The sequence below is a fragment of the Coniophora puteana genome (genome assembly GCF_000271625.1).
Source record: "Coniophora puteana RWD-64-598 SS2 unplaced genomic scaffold CONPUscaffold_5, whole genome shotgun sequence".
In the NCBI taxonomy this organism is placed as follows: Eukaryota; Fungi; Basidiomycota; class Agaricomycetes; order Boletales; family Coniophoraceae; genus Coniophora; species Coniophora puteana.
In genome coordinates, this window is record NW_006913057.1 from 1838761 (window position 1) to 1859003 (window position 20243).

General features: G+C 54.2%; 6 protein-coding genes across 6 annotated transcripts; 4 read left to right on the forward strand and 2 right to left on the reverse strand.

Moving 5' to 3' along the window:
* The first annotated feature begins 39 nt into the window (after window positions 1-39).
* On the forward strand, window positions 40-910 carry CONPUDRAFT_136782 (uncharacterized protein). The gene is made up of 2 exons (XM_007769796.1): window positions 40-575; window positions 627-910. Exon 1 carries the CDS (start codon window positions 48-50, stop codon window positions 573-575), a length of 528 nt encoding a protein of 175 aa, XP_007767986.1. The 5' UTR covers window positions 40-47; the 3' UTR covers window positions 627-910.
* A 143-nt stretch (window positions 911-1053) lies between these two features.
* CONPUDRAFT_103206 (uncharacterized protein) lies at window positions 1054-2539 on the forward strand. Its single transcript, XM_007769797.1, has 6 exons — window positions 1054-1233; window positions 1285-1364; window positions 1414-1816; window positions 1877-1933; window positions 1997-2196; window positions 2255-2539. Exons 1-6 carry the CDS (start codon window positions 1095-1097, stop codon window positions 2417-2419), a joined length of 1044 nt encoding a protein of 347 aa, XP_007767987.1. The 5' UTR covers window positions 1054-1094; the 3' UTR covers window positions 2420-2539.
* Window positions 2540-4064: 1525 nt separating this feature from the next.
* Window positions 4065-5044, reverse strand: CONPUDRAFT_54848 (DUF689-domain-containing protein; the record flags this gene model as incomplete). The annotated part of the gene is made up of 2 exons (XM_007769233.1): window positions 4065-4795; window positions 4855-5044. The coding sequence occupies 2 exons, from the start codon at window positions 5042-5044 to the stop codon at window positions 4065-4067; spliced, it is 921 nt and encodes a 306-aa protein (XP_007767423.1).
* Window positions 5045-5958: 914 nt separating this feature from the next.
* CONPUDRAFT_122988 (uncharacterized protein) lies at window positions 5959-7837 on the reverse strand. The gene is made up of 5 exons (XM_007769798.1): window positions 7521-7837; window positions 7393-7462; window positions 7294-7329; window positions 6723-7045; window positions 5959-6668 (listed from the first exon to the last, which is right to left on the reverse strand). The coding sequence occupies exons 1-5, from the start codon at window positions 7703-7705 to the stop codon at window positions 6317-6319; spliced, it is 966 nt and encodes a 321-aa protein (XP_007767988.1). The 5' UTR covers window positions 7706-7837; the 3' UTR covers window positions 5959-6316.
* Window positions 7838-9908: 2071 nt separating this feature from the next.
* On the forward strand, window positions 9909-10160 carry CONPUDRAFT_34342 (uncharacterized protein; the record flags this gene model as incomplete). The annotated part of the gene is made up of 1 exon (XM_007769107.1): window positions 9909-10160. A coding segment is annotated over one exon (252 nt), but the record flags the coding sequence as incomplete, so codon positions are not given.
* A 1378-nt stretch (window positions 10161-11538) lies between these two features.
* CONPUDRAFT_53780 (Pkinase-domain-containing protein) lies at window positions 11539-14482 on the forward strand (the record flags this gene model as incomplete). The annotated part of the gene is made up of 6 exons (XM_007769141.1): window positions 11539-12074; window positions 12137-12268; window positions 12506-12575; window positions 12934-13331; window positions 13390-13723; window positions 13817-14482. 6 exons carry the CDS (start codon window positions 11539-11541, stop codon window positions 14480-14482), a joined length of 2136 nt encoding a protein of 711 aa, XP_007767331.1.
* Between the last annotated feature and the right edge of the window lie 5761 nt (window positions 14483-20243).

Consider the following 20243-nt stretch of genomic DNA (forward strand, 5'->3'; position numbering starts at 1 on the left):
ACGGAGCGCAGACGAGTGCAGCTCTTAGACCTGTTCCGCCTTGCACGATGCTCACACCGGTCGCTGGTCCGTCGAGACTGCCAACGCTTGGTCTCACTGCGAAGAGGCTCGCCTCCTCTAAAGCCAAAGCTCGGCATGACGCCAAAATGCGCGCTCTCATCTCCATTTACCACCAGAGCGACCGGTTCATATCTCCCGAAAACCTCGAGAACGTCATCGACGAGACGTTTGCCCCCAAACAATCCATGGCATTCGGCAGCCAAATATCGCAGACTAACAAGGACGCTGAATACAATGCCCTCGCCAGCATTATACAAAAGCGCAAGGAAGCACCAAAGTTCCTAACGAACATTGATGAAAGGACCGACCTCGGGGAGGACACGTCGATTTTTGCAAGCGCTATGGGCGCGGCGTGGAAGGAGAGCCCGCAAGAGAGAATGCGTCGTGTGCGCGAGGCGTTGTTGGGCACGAATGCGAAGGGCCAGCCGTCTTGGGAGGTGCTGAAGGAGAATGCGGGCCGGGTACGGCGGCAGGTAGACGAAGACGCGAAGGAGCACGCTCGCTCTAGTCAATAGGTACGCTAGCAATGCCATGCTATTCGGTTCACTGACACTTACCTTCAATAGGCGCAGCACTCCACAGCAAACACCGCTGTTTACGTTCTGAACGTGAACCATGGCGTTGTGCCAAACCCAATGCCGAAGTTGAAATGCCGATTCGCGACGACATGGTTGGTTGGTCAAATGTTAACATGACTGCGGCGCATGCTCGCAGCAGGGCAACTTTGATCTCACTATAGACAAGCATCAGTTTTAATAATATCTTATGCACACTCTGTCTGCTTTTCACATCTTGCTGACTCGCCGAAACTTGCGCGTCATGTTGCCGGACTTTGCATCGGTCAATATCTTCCCAGCATGTCAGCAGTTTCCCAGCATTTTTGATGCTGCGTCGGATGCTGACTGACTAAGGAACAGCCACCGTGCGCGATTACGACGGAGAGTTATCAGATAAAGGCTAGGATATGGACTCATACGGCATCACCGCGTTCCACTCCCTTGCCTGCCTGCCTCCCCTCTTACCTACACACCGTTATGAGCGCCTTTGGAAAGTTGAGAGCCATTGTCACTGGCCGTGTGCCCGGCGACGCGCAACAGGTTTTTGAAAACCTGCAGGCTGCTTCGATCCCTGTCACTTCCGCTGACTGTAGAAACTGTGCCGATCCCTGCGAAGGTAGGTCAAGGCATGTAGGCTCTGAACGTACAGCTTATTAAACCGCTATAGACCATGACGATTTTTCCAAACGTATCGACGTCAACATGGATTCCGACATGCTCGGCTCCGTGAAGCCCTACCGCCGCCAGGTGGGTGTCATACATTTTCTTCCAGTGTAACTTGAAAACGAGCATTCAGGTTCTGGTGTCGACCAGGAAAAGTGACTGGGAAAGGGAGGTTACAAGCGCCTATGGCACTCTCGCCTACTATTTGTCCGAGGCCGACAGTGCGCTTGGCAAAGGGCATAAACACAAACGCAAGGGCGGCGGCTCCGGCATTCCCGGTGTCTTCGCCCAGGACGAGGCCACACGGCTGTCGATTCTTAATGCGAGCCATAAGACATTCTGCGATGACCACACTCAGGAGTCTGTCATCGTTCTTCCGGACTTTAAAGTTGTGGCGGGTGTCCCGCACTCGCTCCCCGGTGCCGAGCAGCTTTGGAAGACTGCACTAGATCCCGACTGTCGGCGCGCAGGTTCAAAGCAGGAAGCCTCTGAGCTCAAGTCGTGGATCCTTCCGTATTCTTGTCTGATCTTGCTCTGTGCGTCAACTGATTACCAGAATTTATCTGCTCCACTGACATAGATCCGTTTTCTCATAGGCTCGCACAAACGGCGTGACAAGAGGTGCCACATCTCTGCTCCTATTCTAGAAAAGAGTACGGCTACCATCTCAACTAGCTTCGTCCTGCAAAGAATCCTGACGTTTACTTTTTTTGTAGCATTTGTCCAGTATCTTGAGAAAGAAGGGTGGGAGGCGCATACCCAGCTCGAAGACCTCTCGCATACGCCTTCGATAGAGGACACCGATAGCGACGAAGCCGCGCTCGAGGAGCAACTCAAGGCACACCAGAGCGAGCACAGGGTGCTCATCATCAAGAGCTCTCACATTGGAGGGCACAAGTTTGCTGGAAATTGTATTGTACGTCTGCAGCTTTCCGTTTCTCTTCCTCCAATTGGCGTATTGACTTTACACTTAGATATATACCCCGCGCGGAGCGAGCGTATGGTATGGCCGCGTGACACCCCACGACGTCGAGTCCATCGTTCAGAATACCATTGTCTTGGGGCAGATTCTGGCTCCTTTACTTCGAGGTGGCCTGGATCTTGCCAAGCCGGGCTGCAACAGCATTTACCAGTGGTGATCTTACGCTAGAAATATGATCTTCCATGTAGATGTCACAGTGAACGATCTCTCCATCGAAATACTGGTTCCTTCCAACTTATACATACTATAGAATGGACACTGGTTTTGTTTCTTTTGCTTGAAGGGTTAATTATGAGGGTCGCCGGTCACCGTCAACTGATAGTTCAGGGTCGCTCTCTTTACTGTTATTACCACAACAGTGATACATATACGGATGGCTGGGCTAGGGCTACACGTCCAGACCAGCGGCAAGCTACCAGTTCAGGCCCCATATCAATATAACGCCTTCGTTCTGATCGGTCAAGTTTCTGCCAATGACGGCGAAGCGGTTGGTCAAGCTGCTGTCAACATGCAAGATTCACCGAGACCAGGCGCCGAGCAACACTCCAAACACCCTTGTCTAGACTCGGAGCAAAGGGGATTCTCACAGAACAGATAATATGCCCCACATTATATGTATCTGGAAATGGATGGCTGTCACTGCTGTGCCGCAGGCACTGAATCGTGCCACTCGCACAGGTGGTCCGTGGCGAATCAATATTCAATACCTAGGTTATTACCTTGGGTTAGAAAAACCCTATAAGACATCTAACACACAGCCAACATACAGCTTTTAGAGCACCGGGTTTTCAACAGTCGGAGGTCTGATTAACCGTTAGTACAGTATAAAACTCATAATAAAAAGTCGTTCTTAATTCAATTCCACAGTGTCTTTATTCCTGGATACAAAGGTAGACAGGTGTATCCCAAGAGTTGCCTTACCATTTTTTACCCCGATTCGGACTCGTGGGAGCGTTTACGGTTCGGAATCGGCTACCTCTTTCCGTCCTGACAGCGTTCTAGGTTCCGGACCTCGTTCACGTTGACGCGCGCTTGCGTAGATCTGAAGTCACAGAGAACAGACAGCTGCGCACGAAAGTTCGGTTCGAATTACTCCAGGTAGATCTTCTCGCTCCGTTCACGCTACTAGCTCTTCCGCGTTTATCAATCTTTGACGTTCAATGCATACTTCCCTGCTGACTGTTTTTCATTGTTACTACTACGTCTCCACCCTCTAATTTCCTTCGTGCCAATCTATCTGCAAATTCGTACTTTAGCTTGTCGTTGTAGTAGGCCAATGTATGATTGACAATCCATGCACTTGGTCCGAGCACGCTCCTCTCACGTTGGAGAAAGCGACGACGGGCACACTCGACACGCACGATTTGGATCCAGGCTCGCCCAGAGGGCCTTGTTTATCTAATATTAGCAATAAGAAGCCTGAGGCACTCAGTGTGCTGCCATTATTACCACCATGGTGGCGTTTCTGGCATCGGTGCGCACGCGACACTTGCGCAACACTCGCCCTTCGAAGTTCCAACACTAATCAAGTCCGCGCCACCCGGGACCAAATCAAAGTTTAGCCTTTTCAGACGGTGACGTACGAGCCAATCTCAGATGTTGGACTTGGGAACCTAGGTGATGTTATGTGCATACATAGTATATTAAAGGAATACAGTATCTACATACCAAAAAACAAGAAAGAAATACATTTTATTCCAATCCAGGAGTCAAGAGGGAGACCAGACCGCTAGTCCCGTCGATGTAGAGTACTCTCCATCCACTAACAGCGTCTACCGCAACAGCAACAACGGCGTCATCGCTCAGATGTCGTCGTCCCCGAGGTTGATCTCGACCTTCTCACCGGGTTTGAACGCGGGGAGACCGAGGTACGGACAGCTCGCGCAGCGGAAGGCGTCGCCGAGGAAGCAGTTCCCACAGCTGCTTGTCGCCTTGGGGGCACCCGCAGCTGCAGCACGCAACCGCTCCTGCTCGTCGGCACCGGCGCCAATCTCAACTGCGCCCTCGCCGTCGAGGAGGACGACCTTGCCAGTCCTTTCCTCCTCCGCTTCGAGCTCGGCGAGGCCGCACGAGCAGTTCTTGCACGCCTTCTTCCGCCTTGGGCCGCTAGCGGTGGCAGGCTCACATGCAGCGGGGCGGGCGCGGTCGGAGGCAGTCAGAAGAGCTTCGGCATCGATGGAGGGAGTACCGGGGGCGCTGAGTGCCCAAAGGGCCTTCTTCGTGCTCTTTCGTGTGGGGTCGGCCTTCTTCCGGAGAGGGAGGGCTGCCGATGAAGTAGCTGGTGCGGGCTTTTGAGCAATGATGGTACCACTCTCGGGGAGAGAAGAGAGAATGGTGAAGCCGACGAGGCTAAGCTCGGTGGGGAGGGAAAGGAGGCCAGAGGTGAGGTTGAGGAGGTGAAGGGTGCCAAGTGGCGTGAGGCCAGCAAGGAGCTGGGTAAGGACGGATCCAATAGAGGGCATGAGCCTCTCATACTCGGCGGGAGAAAGGACGACGTGGACAGCAGCGTATGTCGAAGGTGCTAGTGTGGTAGCTAAGCGAAGCGGGTTATCAGATATGTGCCGGAGGAAGGGGGTAGAGGAAGGTACACACCACCATCGATGAGGCGGTCAAGCATCTGCTTCTCCACTGACCTGTCGCTCTCTTGGTCGAGGGAAGTGACGATGGACTGGTATTGGCCATCCTGGGCGGTTGCGAGAGAGCCGACGGCGAGGACGGGGCCGGTGGGCTTGGGAACGGGGAAGTCGGCGTCGAGGGAGAGCTTCTCGTTCTCGAGGGCCATGATGGGGGAGTTGGAGTAAACAGCGGTGGGAGCCATTGTTGTTGATGGATGAATGGATGACGGGTGATGGTGTGCTCCGCTGGCTATTTGCCGGACTGACAAGGAAAATGAAGTGCGGGAGTGGTATTCAAATTGTGCTGTGCAGCAGAGTCAGAAGGGGGTGAGCTGGGGAGAACGGACAGGGCGGTCGTGTCTATCTGATTAAGTATCCCGCGCTGACTAACCCCCATCTCCCCATCGTTTGCCTTCCTTTGATCACCGTCTTCCTTCCCAGCCAGCTGCCTCCCACTCATACCCATTCTCATTCCCCCACCCGAACTCCGACACACCCCATCGGGGCTCGGACTATCGGCTTTTCTCCGTTCCCTCGGGCCAAAGAGCGAATCGATGGCCCTTCATTGCAAAAGGAGCCCGTGAGCCTGATCCGTCTCATCTCACCAGACCCCGTACGGCGCGGTCGACGCGGTCCTCCACGACAATCTGCGCGGTACCGAGCTCATCGCGTGGTAGCGCCCGTGTGCGTGAGCACAGGGATCCCTAAAAATAATAGTGTTGAGGCTTCTGGAATTGAGATTACCGTGCTCGAAAGTCTCGGCCTTTACTTGGACTTACAAATCAGCGTCGGTGACTGACAAACGCACCTGCTTACAGCACACTGGCGGCTTAGAATACGGTTCCCAAAAATCTTAGAGTAAGTACAGCACGTAGCTGTCTGCGTTGTTTGTCCGAAAGCTCCATGCCATTGCTTCACTAACCCAACGAGACCTCTGGAGTTTGGAAGCTTTCCCCAGGAAAGCCATCACTTCAGGCCAATGACGACTTCCCCATACCTAAACGTACATCAATCAAAATATCTCCCTTCTGAATAATGCATAGCCCGCAGGAGTCTAGCTTCAGAGCAAATACAGACAGTCCTTCATCTTAGCCAACACCTGGGAAACACCATCGCATCGCCTGTATACAGCCTTATGTTTCGAAGCAACGCTCAGCCAATCATACTGCAGGAATTAGCAATACCAAGAAAATAACTCAGTGAATCAACGAAATGCAAGCAGCCAAAGGTACGATAAAGCCAATCTGAAATCATATCTCCGTGTCCGCGCCATTCTTCGGCTTCGAACGCAGTGGTGCGATCGACGTCGGCACGTCCTGCCTTCCTGTACAACCTCTCCGTCCCTCCAGCCAACCAGCATCTCCCTATTTCACTCACACCGTGCGCCACGATCCCATCGTCAAGCTGTACAGTGCTCCATCAACTGATCTACCCTTTCCTCACTGCTGTGGCTCTTCTTCCGACTGAGGCTGCATGCCACCATGCATGTTCTGCTGTTGGGCGTAACCAGGAGCACCGGGACCAGGAGGCGGCGGCGGCGGCGGGCCCCAGAGGCTCATCCGCAACCGGAAGAGCATCGCCTGATACCATTCCTCAGCGACGCCGTTCTTCTCCTGCTCAGCCGTGATTTGCTGCAGGTGCCCAAGCTCTTTGTGCCATGAGAGCCGCCAGTTGATGTTCCCGTTTTCGTCTACCTCGTACGTCCCATCAGGCGTAATGGGGATCGCTGGGGGGTACCGTGGCATGCCCTCCGCGGGAGGAGGCATCATGGCGAAATGGGGATCAAAGCCTCTGTTGGGTATTTCGTGAGCAAACATCTACGGCATTGGTTGGCCAGTAACGTACGGTGGCGGAGGGTACATAGGATATGGCGGCTGTCTGCTTGGTCCAGCTTCATCGGGATGCATAGGCGGGGGCGGGACAAAGCCAGGATGACCATGAGGGTCTCCAGCGAAGCCTTCGGAGGGATGATAGTCAACGTCCTGCGGCTCCTCCGATGTACCCTTACGCCGCCCACTCTTGGGCTTCTTCTTGCGCACACGATGCACACCCGTACGCGGGTCGACGTTGTCGTTCACCGTCCAGTAGGAGCCCTTCCCACGATCTGTCAGTGGGCGGGGCACCTTCTCGAAGCACGGGTTCAGCGATAGGTTGTGTCGAACAGAGTTCTACATTAACGACGCCTAGTTAGCATGGCATTTTGAAAAGATTGTATAGGGAGGCAAGGCAGAGCCAGAGGCGAGGGCGCGACGGCCGCATGCGGGGATAGTGATCGAGCTTTGTGTTTGCCCCAGGGCAAAACAAACATGAACACAATCAAATATCAACATCGCGGTACGCGTCGAGGCTGCGACGCGTCTCCTCGACTCGCGTATGACCCTCACATCGCGATCAAGAGAAATTCGGGATCACCCACCTTCCAGCCTGAGGGAGCCGTTCGGAAATAGGGAAACTAGGCTTACGTGTCAGCCAAAACGCTAATCGCAGCAAGGATTGTTAGGAAAATTCGACGTACGCGCGACTCGATAGCATAATATATATCTTCAAGCAGTAGCTTCTGGTTTGGCGATCCTTTTATCGCGTATCTATCCTCAGATGTTATCACACGATGCTAATTGAATAAAAGCCGTTGCTTCAACAGACCTGATGAGCGTCGAGTACGGGTAGAATGGTTTGCTGCCTGGAGGACCGTCCCTGAGCGAGTCGAGGTTGATGGGCAGACCGCCCGTGAGGTCAGCGGGCTCGGCGGGGTAGTACGAGCCCTGGGCCTGCTCAGGCGGGGGCATCATGTTGGAGGGCATCACTGTCGACGGGGGCTGCTGTGCCATTCTGCAACACCAAACACTCTAACCAAGCCTTCGTCTCTGAACGCACCCGGAATTGCGAGTGACGTAAATACGAAGGAGGAGGTGGAAGAGAAAGGGGGGTGGGTAGCTGAGAGCGGGCGCTGACGGGGCTCTGTTCAACGAGGGTTGGTTGAACCAAGGTTGCGCTGCTGTGGCTGAGCCGCGGGCGTGAGAATCAAACGACGTGTTGCGCACGGGCCATGTCTGCAGCCTTGATCATTCGCGCGCTAACGTAGGGCGTCTTGCAAAAACCGCCTGCTCGTCGTGATGTCGTCGAGAGCGGCGGGAGGCGGGAGGCGGGAGGCGCGGGCGGGCGGGCGTAGCGGGGTGTGCGCATATTTACGGAATTGTTTGGTCCGCCTGCATGCGGGGACGGGGGGACAAAGGGTGGAAGACACGGTAAAACAAGATCCAAACCGACCACGCTGGCCAATACACAAACAAAGTCGACGACAAACAGCGCATCGATCAAATCGAATGGCAGTCCACTCTTGCCGTCGTCGCGCTCAAAGGCTTCCCTAGTGCAACTCCAGTCCCATTACTCTCGATGTGTGTACTTTTGAGCATCTCGGTGATTGACGCTCGGGAGCTCGTCGTGACGAAACGTGTTTTTCGTCCTGGTCCGGTTTGACCCTTGTAGCCCGCATTTTTTTCAAGGCATTCCGCAACGATTTACTAACAATCCAGGATGCGCTTGGTATTGATAACACTTCTGCTGACTGCCCATGAAATCTATAGAGTGTTTCAAACATCTGTTTGTCAAGTGCAGTCCAACCTTGGGCTTTCTGTCTCTTCGAAGCATATCTTTGCAATGTTCGCATCGAGCTCCAGGCGCGTTATCTGCAACATGAACTCACAATGCGACGGCCTGCCTTGGCCACATGCCTTATCGTTCTTGCACCCCAACTCGCCCGCGGTAATACGTGCATCGAGCGGACTCTGTCCGGAAAGGCCACAATCATTCACCTTCATTCTGTCCTCGTGACCTACTGTTATTGCTGCATGCCGTCATACCGCCGTAAAGGTTCGCTCTAGAGGTTCGTCAATTCCTTATGGGTCCCCCTCGAATATAACGTCGAGGACGTCACCCCGATGTGCTCGGTCTGATAGCCTTCCTCATTCATTTGACGCCCTTTGCGAGGCTGAAAATGCGATAACCATCTAAGTTTATTAATTTACTCAACTAAGTCCAGGAGAAAGGTGTACTGCAACACCTGATCTGGGCGACTAGGAAGTCCATCATACACCATCTCTATTGTTGTCTATTGTGCTTGAACGTTGAACGTTGAACCTTTGAGTCAGCACCGTGACCGTACCTGGTCGTAAAGGTCACGCAAGTTGGACAAATCTGAATGATCTACATACAGATGGTCTAGCCTTTCTCTTGTACCCCTCGGGCTTTGATTAGTGGCAGAAAACGCCTACGACAAAGGGGCACTCCTTTTCCCCGTTGACGCTCGGTCTTGAAAACTACACTGATGGAACGTTTTTGGGGGTTCTGGCTAAAGATTCGAGACTGCCGTGCATGAATTGCGGCGCTGATTCGCTGTCGCGACCACATCGCCATCGCCTCTCCGTTTTGCCCAATCCTCCGCCTCCGCCTCCCCAAAAAACGACGTAAGACGAATGCAACGCGGAAATACACCCCAGCGAATTTCTCCTCGGCCGCGTCGGCATGAACGGTGCCTGATCATGATACAGATGGCATAAATCACGGAGACAAGATAGTTCAAGTGATTGGCGTGCATTTGGCGTGGCGTGCTGCGCCGGCTAATGAATCGGGATGGATGCATTTCAATCGACCTTGATTTTTTTCGGCGCTGGTGCTGGCCGGTGTTGTGCCGGAAGACAAATCATTGATGAGGACTCTTAAAACCTATCCCGGAAAATATTGATATGAAATGATTCTGAGTTATATGTCACATTATTCTCTATTCCGTTTGAAAGAAAGAGCGCGCCCGAAGGCATCGAACAACAAAGTCAAGCTGTCGGTCGGGACTGGTCAAAAGCCAATTCCACGCGGACGCGCGCCGCCGGCGTCGTGGCACGCGCAACCAATGGGCGCCTTCTTCCTAACCATAAACAGCACCTAACAAACTCAAGACGCGTGATGTCTTCTTCAGACAGCACCGCGGCCGACTCATTGCAGGACTCGGGCTCGGAGCCCATCGACATCACGCCGTATGTAGCGTCGCGGTACTTTATTCTGCCCATGTCAGCGGCGGGCGTCGGCTCGCTCATCGGCGCTGTACGGGGCTCGCGGCTCGCTGGGTTGCGCTTTCTGGCTGAAAATGCGCACCGGCCACCGACGACCATTCGAGGATGGTATTTGTACAACAAGACGAAGAATTACCGGCGAATGGCGGCGGCACTCAAGACCGGAGGGGTGGACGCGCTGCGACTCGGGCTGATAGGGCTGGTCTGGGTCGTGATCGAGGACGGTATTGAACGACTGGGAAAGCCCTGGGAGGAGGTGCGCGAGTCCGGTGCTGGTCTCGGTACGGCTGGCGTGTTTGCGGCGGTGTGTGAGTGCAAATTTTCTGGACGGGTCATGATTTAATTGCTAATTGTCCTATTTTCGGGGGGGTACCCTCTGGGTGGTATTGGAATTTGGACGTGAATTGGTCTATTGTGTGGTGCCGGGAATAAATTAGATGGACTACGGGGGAGGGTCGGGAGTCGAGCGGTGCTGTTGGGAGGGATGATTGGAGGTGGAATGGACCTGCTGCGGGTGGGGCGAGGATATCTAGCTGAGGCAGCTGACCGGGCGGAGAGGGAGCGAGATCAGGAGGAGACATCGTGATCATAGTCCAACTCACAGGACTTCAGCGCTTCAGCTGCAGTGAGCTCCGAGTCAGTGAGCTGTCGAGCGATGCGAGTTAGATGCATATGGCGAGTACGAGGGAAAGGGATGATACGGATGATTATGCCGCATCGGCGGATTAAACTTGGTAGAGCAAGCTCTTATGACAGATCTAGAGCGTGGTGGATGCAAATATTATAATATTGCTTGCATCATGTCGGCAAATGGACATGGGTTGGGAGAAATAATATAGACCGACAGTCGAGGGGCGAGACACCCACTAGCCTGGCTGCCATCCGTTCTTGCTCTCTCTTTCTCTCTCTCTTGTTCTCTCTCCTCGTCGACTGTTGGGGCGCGGGCGGCTCTTTATTTCCATCTTTTCCATCCCCGTGGATCGGTTCAGACATTCTAATAAGGCACACTCCACATTCTGCCAATTCATCCAACGATGAGCCATAACGCTCCACTCGTCGCATCTACTACGTCCGACGCTTTCCCCCCAGAGACCTCACCCTCTTCCTCTCTCCCTTCATCTACTTCCTCATCTCGCTCCTCCTCAGTCAACCTATTCGCTATCCCCAAAGCCATGATCAAACTATGGCCGTCCATCATCGCCGATCAGCTGACCCCCCGCGTTAATCCGGATGGCCGCGAGCGTCCGAACCCATTCGATGTCCCCCCAGGCCAGAACTCCAGTACGGCGGACCGGAGCGGGAGCATGTCCACCTCGGCCAGCGGCATGCAGACACCCACCCTCCTCACACCCATCCTTTCATCCCCAAGCGGGAGCGCACACTCGCCATCGCCCTTTGTCCAGCATCATCTTCTCCAGACCGGCCAACCGCCGGCCACTACCGATCTCCCGCCGACAGTAGGCCCCTTAACGCCTCCGACCGGTGCCTTCGCGGCTCGCATTCCAACCACGCAGATCTCTCTTCATGCCCCAGACTTCTCCCTCAAGAAGAAGGAAAAGAACGCCTCGAACCCGTCTCCCAACTCCCCCAAGGCCCAGATGCAGACCAAGACAAGCCCCTCGTCCTCCTCTACCTCCTCTACCCGCACCTCAGCAACTAGCAACCTCTCGGCCCCTTCCACTGCCCCGACTCGTCAATCCCCCTCATCGAGCTCATCGTCCGCTTCCTCTCAGTCACAGCCCGTAGGCATCTCAAAGGGACAAATCCATGTCAAACTTATAAACGGACGTGGAATCAATGTCTCGTCTTCCAACAGTCGACCCTACGTTGTCGTTCAATTCGAACAGAACGAGTTCGTCTCGAGAGATCCCACCGATGAGATGGACAAGGAGGTCAAGGGCACGGCCACCACCCTCTCAAGAACGAATTCCTCCAATGCTCTTAGCGCACTTAGCGCTATCACCACTCGCCCAGGCGTCAAGACCGCGAATGACGTTGCCAACGGCGCAGGCACCTCTACAAAGGGGATTTCGCCCACTCAAACATCATTGCTACAGCCCCCACCATCGGCGGCCAATGGTTTATTTGGTCGTCTTTCGGCCCACAGCCCCGTCTGGAAACACGAAGTGACCTTGTGAGCCCTTCGTCTCTGTCGCTTACAAAGACAGGGTTGGTTTCTGATAGATCCACCTCTAGCGATGTTACCTCCGAGGAATCCCTCATCTATCTCAATATCTACGACCGGGCAGTCGAGGAATTGGGCTTCCTTGGTACAGTGCAGATTAAGCCTGTCCTTGTACACGATCACACGGTTGACCAGTGGCACAAGTAAGTTCTCTTCCCCAGGTTTCAGGAATCCTCGCTCCTTCTTTTCTCATCCAAAACCGACTTCTGGCAATTCACCTTCCCAATCTATCCCGCGTCTCTCATCGTCCTCCACGTTGCTTTGCATCCTAAACCCCCCTTTGAGCTTTTTCGTCTTAAATCGGAGTTGCCGCTAGGGCGGCTGTCTCCGCGATAGGCACTGATAATATCGGATGCTGACCACTTTTTGCACCCTCTTAGGCTCCGGCCGTTCGAGAGCGAGGATGTTACCGGGGAAATACGCGTCCAGGTCACGTTCGAGCAGTGCAAGGTGCGATTTGCTTCGTTTTGCCCAGTTCTGTTTTGGTCTTTTCTCCGTCATGCCGTGTTTTCCCCATTCCGGCTTCAGCCGTTCTACTTCGCCAAGAGACGGGAGGGCAGCCAGGGGACCCTGCGTCCGCTGTACACACAGTTGGCAATCCGAGGATAGCAATTGCTGCGGGCGACCGGAGGCATTTACTCTGAGACAGTGCCATTACACGGAAACCCCAGACTTTGCTCGGGGAACACACGTGACTTCCCCAGGTATATGGGCCTGATGGAATAATGATTCTCTCCTCGCACCCTGCGTTCCCATTGCTTCTCTTTCCTCGATTATGTGAACGGCTATGACTTACTTTTACTCGCAGACAAGGCGCACGTTGACTCCTCGCGACTTCGAGTTCTTGAAGCTCATCGGACGCGGGACATTTGGCAAGGTGTTCCAAGTACGGAAGCGGGACACTAAGCGGATATACGCCATGAAGGTGCTCTCGAAGAAGGAGATCGTCGCCAAGAAGGAGGTCGCACATACCATTGGCGAACGACATATTCTCCAGCGGTCCCTTGAAAGCCCTTTCCTCGTTGGCCTCAAGTTCTCGTTCCAGACGGATTCCGATCTTTACCTTGTTACCGACTTCAAGTCTGGCGGTGAACTTTTCTGGCACTTGCAGAAAGAAACCCGTTTCAGCGAGGAACGTGCCCGATTCTACATCGCCGAGCTAGTGCTCGCTCTCGAACATCTCCATAAATATAATATCGTTTATCGGTGGGTCACTAGCTCATTTTACCCGTATGAAATCCTCGCCTAATCATCATATGCACAGTGACCTGAAACCTGAGAACATCTTACTTGACGCGACAGGACACGTCGCACTATGCGATTTCGGTCTCTCGAAAGCTGGCCTTCAGCCTGATGAACTGACGACGACATTCTGCGGTACAACTGAATACCTCGCGCCCGAGGTGCTCCTCGACGAACATGGTTACAGCAAGCTCGTGGACTTCTGGAGTCTCGGCGTGCTTCTGTTTGAGATGTGCTGTGGCTGGAGTCCATTCTACGCGGAAGATACGCAACAAATGTACAAGAACATCTGTTTCGGTAAAATCCGCTTCCCGAGGAACGTCATCAGCGAGGATGGCAAGATGTTCGTCAAAGGGGTATGTGTGATCCGCCTGTCTACTGCTCCGGAGTAAACTAATCTTAACTCCTTTTACCTCGTCACTTCATCTGCTGTATATGCATTTGCACAGCTTCTCAACCGGAATCCCAAACATCGTCTTGGTGCTCGAAACGACGCTGCCGAGCTCAAGGAGCACCCCTTCTTTGCTGCGATCGACTGGAGCGCTCTGCTCCTTAAGCAGGTTACCCCACCGTTCAAGCCCGTCGTTGAATCCGATGAGAGTACGGCAAACTTTGACCCCGAGTTCACGACAGCTGATGTTGGCGACATGGATCTCGACATCCACCTCGATGAGGAAGACCCAAGCGAAAATTGGACCATGAGCGCAAGCGTGGGTGGTTCAGGCTTCGCACATACCCCAAATGGACCTCTCGGCAGCGAACGGTCAGCTCCCCTCAGCCCAACGGAGCTTCCACCAGGTGTCGGTGCAGGCTCGAGCCCCAATGGGTCTACGGGCAAAGGCATTGAGATTGGCAAGAAGAAGAAGAAGCGTGAGGTGGCCGGTTCTCCACTCACGAACAGCGTGCAGGAGAACTTCCGTGGCTTCACATACTCCGGCGGGGAGAGCGTTGTCACACCTATGGGCGTCATCGGCGGATCCTCTGGTTATGAGGATGAGGAAGAGGCCGTTGTCGATGAAGACGGCGTGGACGAATTTGACCCTGAAGACGCGGAAGGTTTCGCAGGCCGCTACGCTGGCCGACTGAGAAATGGCGTCGACGATGATATGGCATGAGTTGCCATCTGTGACGATTTCGCCTTTGTCTGGAATGGCCCGGTGGTGTGTCACCCGGGCTGGGTTCGCATGTGGAAAAGTGTACGACTAATTATAATGCGCGCGCGGTCAAGTTGGAAATCTTGTATGGTCTGTCGTTTCCTTCCCCCTCGCCGCAGCCGAGTCACCCCCGTGCTGAGCACCAGGTATACCCTTCTAGACGTAACCCCCCTTACTACTTAAATGTCGATATCAGGACACTCATGTTTCCTCCCGCCCTCCATGTCCTAACCTCTCTCCATCCCTCCTATGAGCGCGTCACTTTGTAATCCTTTTCTCAAGCCTCGTATCCTGTCATCCATCTCATGTTGCGACCGACTACTGTTACCGTTGCCCCATACGACTCAGATCCCTCTTCCGTTTTCAGCATCACCCAAAAAAGCCGTTACGACCCCAGTACTCAGTTTGCACGGAATGTTTGTCGGCCGACAACGTGCCTTGGCCGTGTCTGCCGTTTTCCACGACGTTTGCAATTATGCTCGTCCTTTGTCACATCAAACTTCGGTGTGGACGCTTCCTTCACTAATTTAGTGTGCGCCCTCATTAGTACATATTTACCTACTGTCTTTACTTTTTACCCACCCTACTTTATTCCGTCCGTGGAAGAATATCTTCGTCTTCGGAGGGTTGGTCTCTTATAACTGACTGCCAAATGATTTGTAAAATGTAACGTCATATATTACCACCATGCATGTGTTTCAAAACGAATCAATCTGTGAGTTGACATTGCGAGGATGTGTAGAACCGAGGACCTCATAGTTTGCTGCTGGACTTGCCTTTGTCACTGTTTTGTACCCAGACGCAGGAGGGAGTGATGCCACTCATGGAGCCAAAAAATATGGAGGGTGCGCTCGGGTATCCACTGCGCCAGTACATTGATTGCAAGACTCGATCGAAAACCGCGGACAAAACGAGCAAAACATGAACAAGAAGGCACCAGATAAGGGCGCCAGGAAACTCCAACTACATGCGCAAAAAAAAAAGAAAAGGCAAACGTGTCTACTGTACAGTTGGTGCAGATATTACTAGGTAAGTATGCGGGTGGTCCATGCCGATATCGGTCATGCTTATATTACGCGAGGCCTATATCATCTGAGGCCCCAAGGGTGGGAGATCTACTTTTGCTGGCCAAAGGTGAACATGCCACCGCCGGATGTGCCATTGGAGGGTGCGCCAAATGTGAACGTGGTGGGGGCGGTGGATGGCTTGCCGAAGGTGAAGGGCGTGGTGGCCGAAGATGGAGTGGTGGGAGCAGCGCTACCGTTCGTCGTCGACGTGTTACTCTCAGGCTGCTTGCCGAACGTGAACATTGCCGCAGAAGGGGCAGCGCCGAATGGTGAAGGCTTGGTAGCATCCGCGGCTGGCTTGGAAGCACCGAAGGTGAACCCGTTAGCAGCAGGCGCAGCTGCAGCCGGGGTGTTTGGACTAGCCTTGGGAGCGCCAAAGGTAAAAACGTTCTGGGCCTGCGTCGCCGGAGTAGGGGCATTGGTACCTCCAGGAGTGGAAGTTTGCCCAAAAGCGGTGGTAGGCATCGTCATGGCGGAAGCACCATTCTGCCCGAAAGCATTGGTCGGCGTTGTCGCAGCGGAAGTACTAGTCTGCCCAAAGGCAGTGGTAGGTGTCATGGCGGAAGCACCATTTTGACCGAAAGCAGCTGCAGGCGTCGTCGCGGGGGAAGCGCCAGTCTGCCCAAAGGCGCTGGGAGCTGCTCCGCTTCCGAACCCGAACGCAGAAGGTCCACTCGTGGCAGCAGCGGTCTGACCATCGGGCTTGTTCGCATTGCTCGCAGCACCAAACATAGAAACGGGTGCCGAAGTCTTGGCCTTGTTGTCACTCGAGCCAAACGCGTTGGTCGTTGATCCACCTCCGAACGAGAAGCCGGAAGGCTGCGACTGCGAAGATGTGGCAGTGGCACCGAGGGGAGACGGCGCTGAAGACGTCCCCATGCCTCCTGGTTGACCGAAGGAGAACTTGGGCTTGTCAGCTTCCGCTGGTTTCGCTTCAATAGCCATGGCCGTCTTTCCCTTATCGGCTGACGACTGTTGACCAAACGTGACCTTGGGCGCAGCAGTGGCAGGCGCGCCGTTGAAGGAGAATACAGGCGTTGTCTGCTTGGCAGCATCCTGAGAAGCACCCGCGGATATCATCGACGACATTGATTCAACATTGGGAGTAGGGGCAGGAGCCTTAGGAGCCACCGCGCCAAAGTTGAACTTGGGTGGAGAACTACTATCCATCTTGTCATTGTCAGCTGCAGCAGGGGTAGTAACGGCAGCAGCACCAAACATCGAGGTCGGCTGAGTAGAGTTGCCGGCCTGAGCGGAAGTAGTGCCCGAGGCAGGAGGCTTGCCGAAGCCGCCCAATGTTGGCTTAGGAGCACCAGAGGAAGGGAAACCGAAAGCTGAAGGAGGCTGGGACGCTGGAGCTGCATCAAGCTGTTTTTGTTCGCCTGAACCTGGAGTGATGCTTGCAGGAGTGGAGGCGGGAGCCCCAAAGGAGAATTTGGGGGCATTTGAATCAGTCACTGCAGGAGTAGCCGTGGTCGGGGCACCAAAGCCAAGCGCAGGGGGGTTGGAAGCCGCCGGCGTCGATGGTTTGCTAGGCTGACCAAATGAGAACGTGGGCGGAGCCGCAGCAGCAGGCGCAAAAGACGTCTGTTGTGTGACTGCTGGGCCTGCGGAGCGAGGAGCTGGAGACGGCTGGGCGCTCTGCTCTTTCGCGGGCGGCACTCCAAACATGAGCGTGGACGGCGCAGGTGTAGTCGCTGAAGGTGCCGGGATACCAAAATTCGATGGTGGAGCAGGCATTATGGCTGGCATGTTCTCCGCCTTTGGTTGAGCCGTAGCAGAGGTTTGACCAAAGGAGAAGCCAGCCGGGGGTTTGATCTCTGCTGGTTTAGCCTCAACACTGTTCTCAGGTTTTCCAAACTCGGTGATTGATGCAGACGGTGTAGGCGCGGTGAAGGTGATAGCAGGAGGAGCAGGTTTCACCTCCGAAGACGGTGCAGCGGCGGAGGGTGGCACTGGCGCAGGCGGTGCAGCAGGCTGGGGCTTCTCATCTCGCATCCTTTCGCGTATTCTAGCCATGGCTGCTGCCTCCATTTCTTGCTTTTCCCACTTCGAAAGTGAGCGAAAATGAGTGGGGCTGTTCAATGCTCCGTTCAATGGGAATATATGGGACAGGCCGACACGGCGTCCACCGACCGCAGGAGATTGCTGGAACGGATTGGCGCGGAGACCCACATCAGAAGCGATCGACTGCCTGAGGGACCTCTTTGGTACGGCACTGTCCTTCGTCAGGTCCCAGAGCAAGCTTTTGCCGACCTTGGCAGGAGATCCAGAGGCATTTGCGGAGGCTTGGGACGCCGATGAGGGCTGAGGAGCGTCTTGCGATACAAGATCGTGGCGTTTTTCGGCATCCTTGTACTGTTCCTCTGTGAGCCAGGTCTCCACGTAGACATGCATGTTAGCGTTGCGATCTGGGTGCTGAGAGTCTTCCGGCTGAGCAAAGCAAGTTAGCTAGCACTCTCTAAAATGTCCACGTTTTACATACCATAACGTATTTGCTCCGTGCCTTTTTAACCAGCGTAAGCCTGAGACGTTGGCCATTGTCGGCAACCTTGTACTGAACGCCCTTCGATTCCCATTGTTCGCCAACCTTGCGACCCTTGCATAGCGGATCCGTGGAGACCAGTGAATCCATGGAGACATCACTCGGTACTTCCTCCGAAGGTGACTGAGCACGCTTTCCTCTCTTCTTATGCGAACGACTTCTTCCTTTGCCCTTAACTTCGAACTCGTCTTCGCTCTCGGGAGACCAGCCGTTACGATCACGCTTCGTACCCCTTTGACTAGCCTCCAACTTGCGTTGGGTGAGACTACGACGCTTCGCCTGACGAGATGATTTGCCGTTGACGTATGGACCGTCCTCTTCTTCGTCACCACCAAAGGTAGACCCTGCCTCTGCGCGATCACGTTTTCTGCCACGACTGACTGCGCGCAAGTCTGATACCTGGTCTGCTTCATCTTCGTCCATGGGCATATCCGTCACTTCGTCACCATCGTCCATCTCTTCAACGGACTCATTGCGACGGCGTTTGTCCCGGGTGCTGTAGTCATGGTCATCACCATCGACGTGAAGGCCACGCTTGGAGCCGCGAGCTAGCTGTTCATCGCTCCGTTCATACGAGCCACGGGAGTCATCATCGTCAAAGGATGGTTGACTAACCACGCGAGACCTCTTTGCGCCGTCATTGACATCATCTTCACCTGTCCAGGATCGTTTTTCGGGCCGGATACCATCTCTCGTCATAGCCGCATTGTGCCTTGCCAGGTGGCGACCACCTTGCTTCTGAGGGGACGTCCAGGCCGCAGGCATGGCGGGAGTTCTGCGCGAAGGAGGCGTATCGTCCGCAAAGTAAACTTGCCGCTTTCTGGGGGGTTCGGTGACCGGAATGGAAGACCGGAGTGCGGGAGGAAGACGAGGTTTGTCTAGCACGAGGTTAAGGGCCCAAAGTCAAATTAAGTGAAATGAAAGCGCTCACCCTGATTCATTAGTCTCTGCCTAATAATGCTGTGTGCATCGCCAATCGCATTCCGAGTAGGACCCGAAACAGGCTGTTGTTGTTGTTGTTGTTGCTGTTGTTTACTAGGTGCCTCAACGCCAATGGATGCCCTCCGTTCCTGGGCCTCACGCTCAGCTCGAGCGCGCATGGCCGCGCGGTAGGCGACAGCGAATGGGCGGTGGTCATTGTCGGAGATTCCGTGTTTGCGTCTTGAAGCCCTGTAAGCAAGAAATGTGTCAGAAATGCGGAGACATGTGCTGCAAAAGGGTTGAGAGCGTACTTTCTGTAGTTAAGTTCCTGGTACTTGATGATAGTTTCGCGGATGCGAAGGTAGCAGTAGACAGCAAGAGATCCTAGGCTGGCGAGGAGAAAGAGGCGAATCCAGAAGGGGATGTAAGACCAGTAGAGCCAGAGCCCAGTGTTGGGATTCTGGAGGATTGGCCCGCCGAGGATGTCGGCGTGCTCGTCGACGTAGGCCATGACGAGGAGAGGGGGGGATTCAAGCTCAGGCGCGGAGCTTGGAGGAGAAGAGCGTGCGCACGCGTCGTTGATTCTCCCACAATTCCTACTGCCGCATTTTCGAGCGGAGCTTAGAAAAAATTAATCCCATATATATACCGCCCCCCTGATCCCAATCGTGTCCGTCTCCTCGCGCTGTCTGCGTTGATCGCAGCGCAGGCGACGTTTCAAATCCCCCAATTCTGATTGGCCCGACCGTTCCCGAGCAAGTTACGACCCCGACCGATGCCCGAGGCCAACGACAACCTCCTCGTCTGGAGATCGCGATTTTCGCGTACCCACTCACCTATGCCTAGAGACATGGCTTTCTCTGCTTTCGTCTCTTTACTGGTGCCAGTGGAAGAGGAACTCTTTACCTAGTCCACGCTTGAATGTCTATCTGTTCTGCAGAGGTACCCGTGGTCATTCGAGTACTAAACTTTGGCAGACATCCTCCTTGCTTTGACTTTTTTGTCTTATCTCACACTGTAGCTTCATATATCATAATACTGCAACCGTCATGGGGTTAAACATTCCGAGTCGTCCGATGTGTGTATTTAAAAGAGCCTCTGCTGCAGCTTCACGGGCCGTTTAGTCAAGGCAGCGAGCGTGATGCCGGGCTATCCATGGACCTGCCAGTAGCCCCGGTTTACGTGGAAG

Bases quoted from the DNA above. Each gene is read 5' to 3' on its own strand.
- CONPUDRAFT_103206 (XM_007769797.1), top strand. From the start codon at position 1,095: ATGAGCGCCTTTGGAAAGTTGAGAGCCATTGTCACTGGCCGTGTGCCC. The intron at 1,365-1,413 runs GTGGGTGTCATA...ACGAGCATTCAG, and splicing joins TGAAGCCCTACCGCCGCCAG to GTTCTGGTGTCGACCAGGAA. The intron at 1,934-1,996 runs GTACGGCTACCA...CTTTTTTTGTAG, and splicing joins TGCTCCTATTCTAGAAAAGA to CATTTGTCCAGTATCTTGAG.
- CONPUDRAFT_136782 (XM_007769796.1), top strand. From the start codon at position 48: ATGCTCACACCGGTCGCTGGTCCGTCGAGACTGCCAACGCTTGGTCTC.
- CONPUDRAFT_122988 (XM_007769798.1), bottom strand. From the start codon at position 7,705: ATGGCACAGCAGCCCCCGTCGACAGTGATGCCCTCCAACATGATGCCC. The intron at 7,463-7,520 runs GTCTGTTGAAGC...ATCTGAGGATAG, and splicing joins CCGTACTCGACGCTCATCAG to ATACGCGATAAAAGGATCGC. The intron at 7,330-7,392 runs GTACGTCGAATT...ACGTAAGCCTAG, and splicing joins ATTATGCTATCGAGTCGCGC to TTTCCCTATTTCCGAACGGC.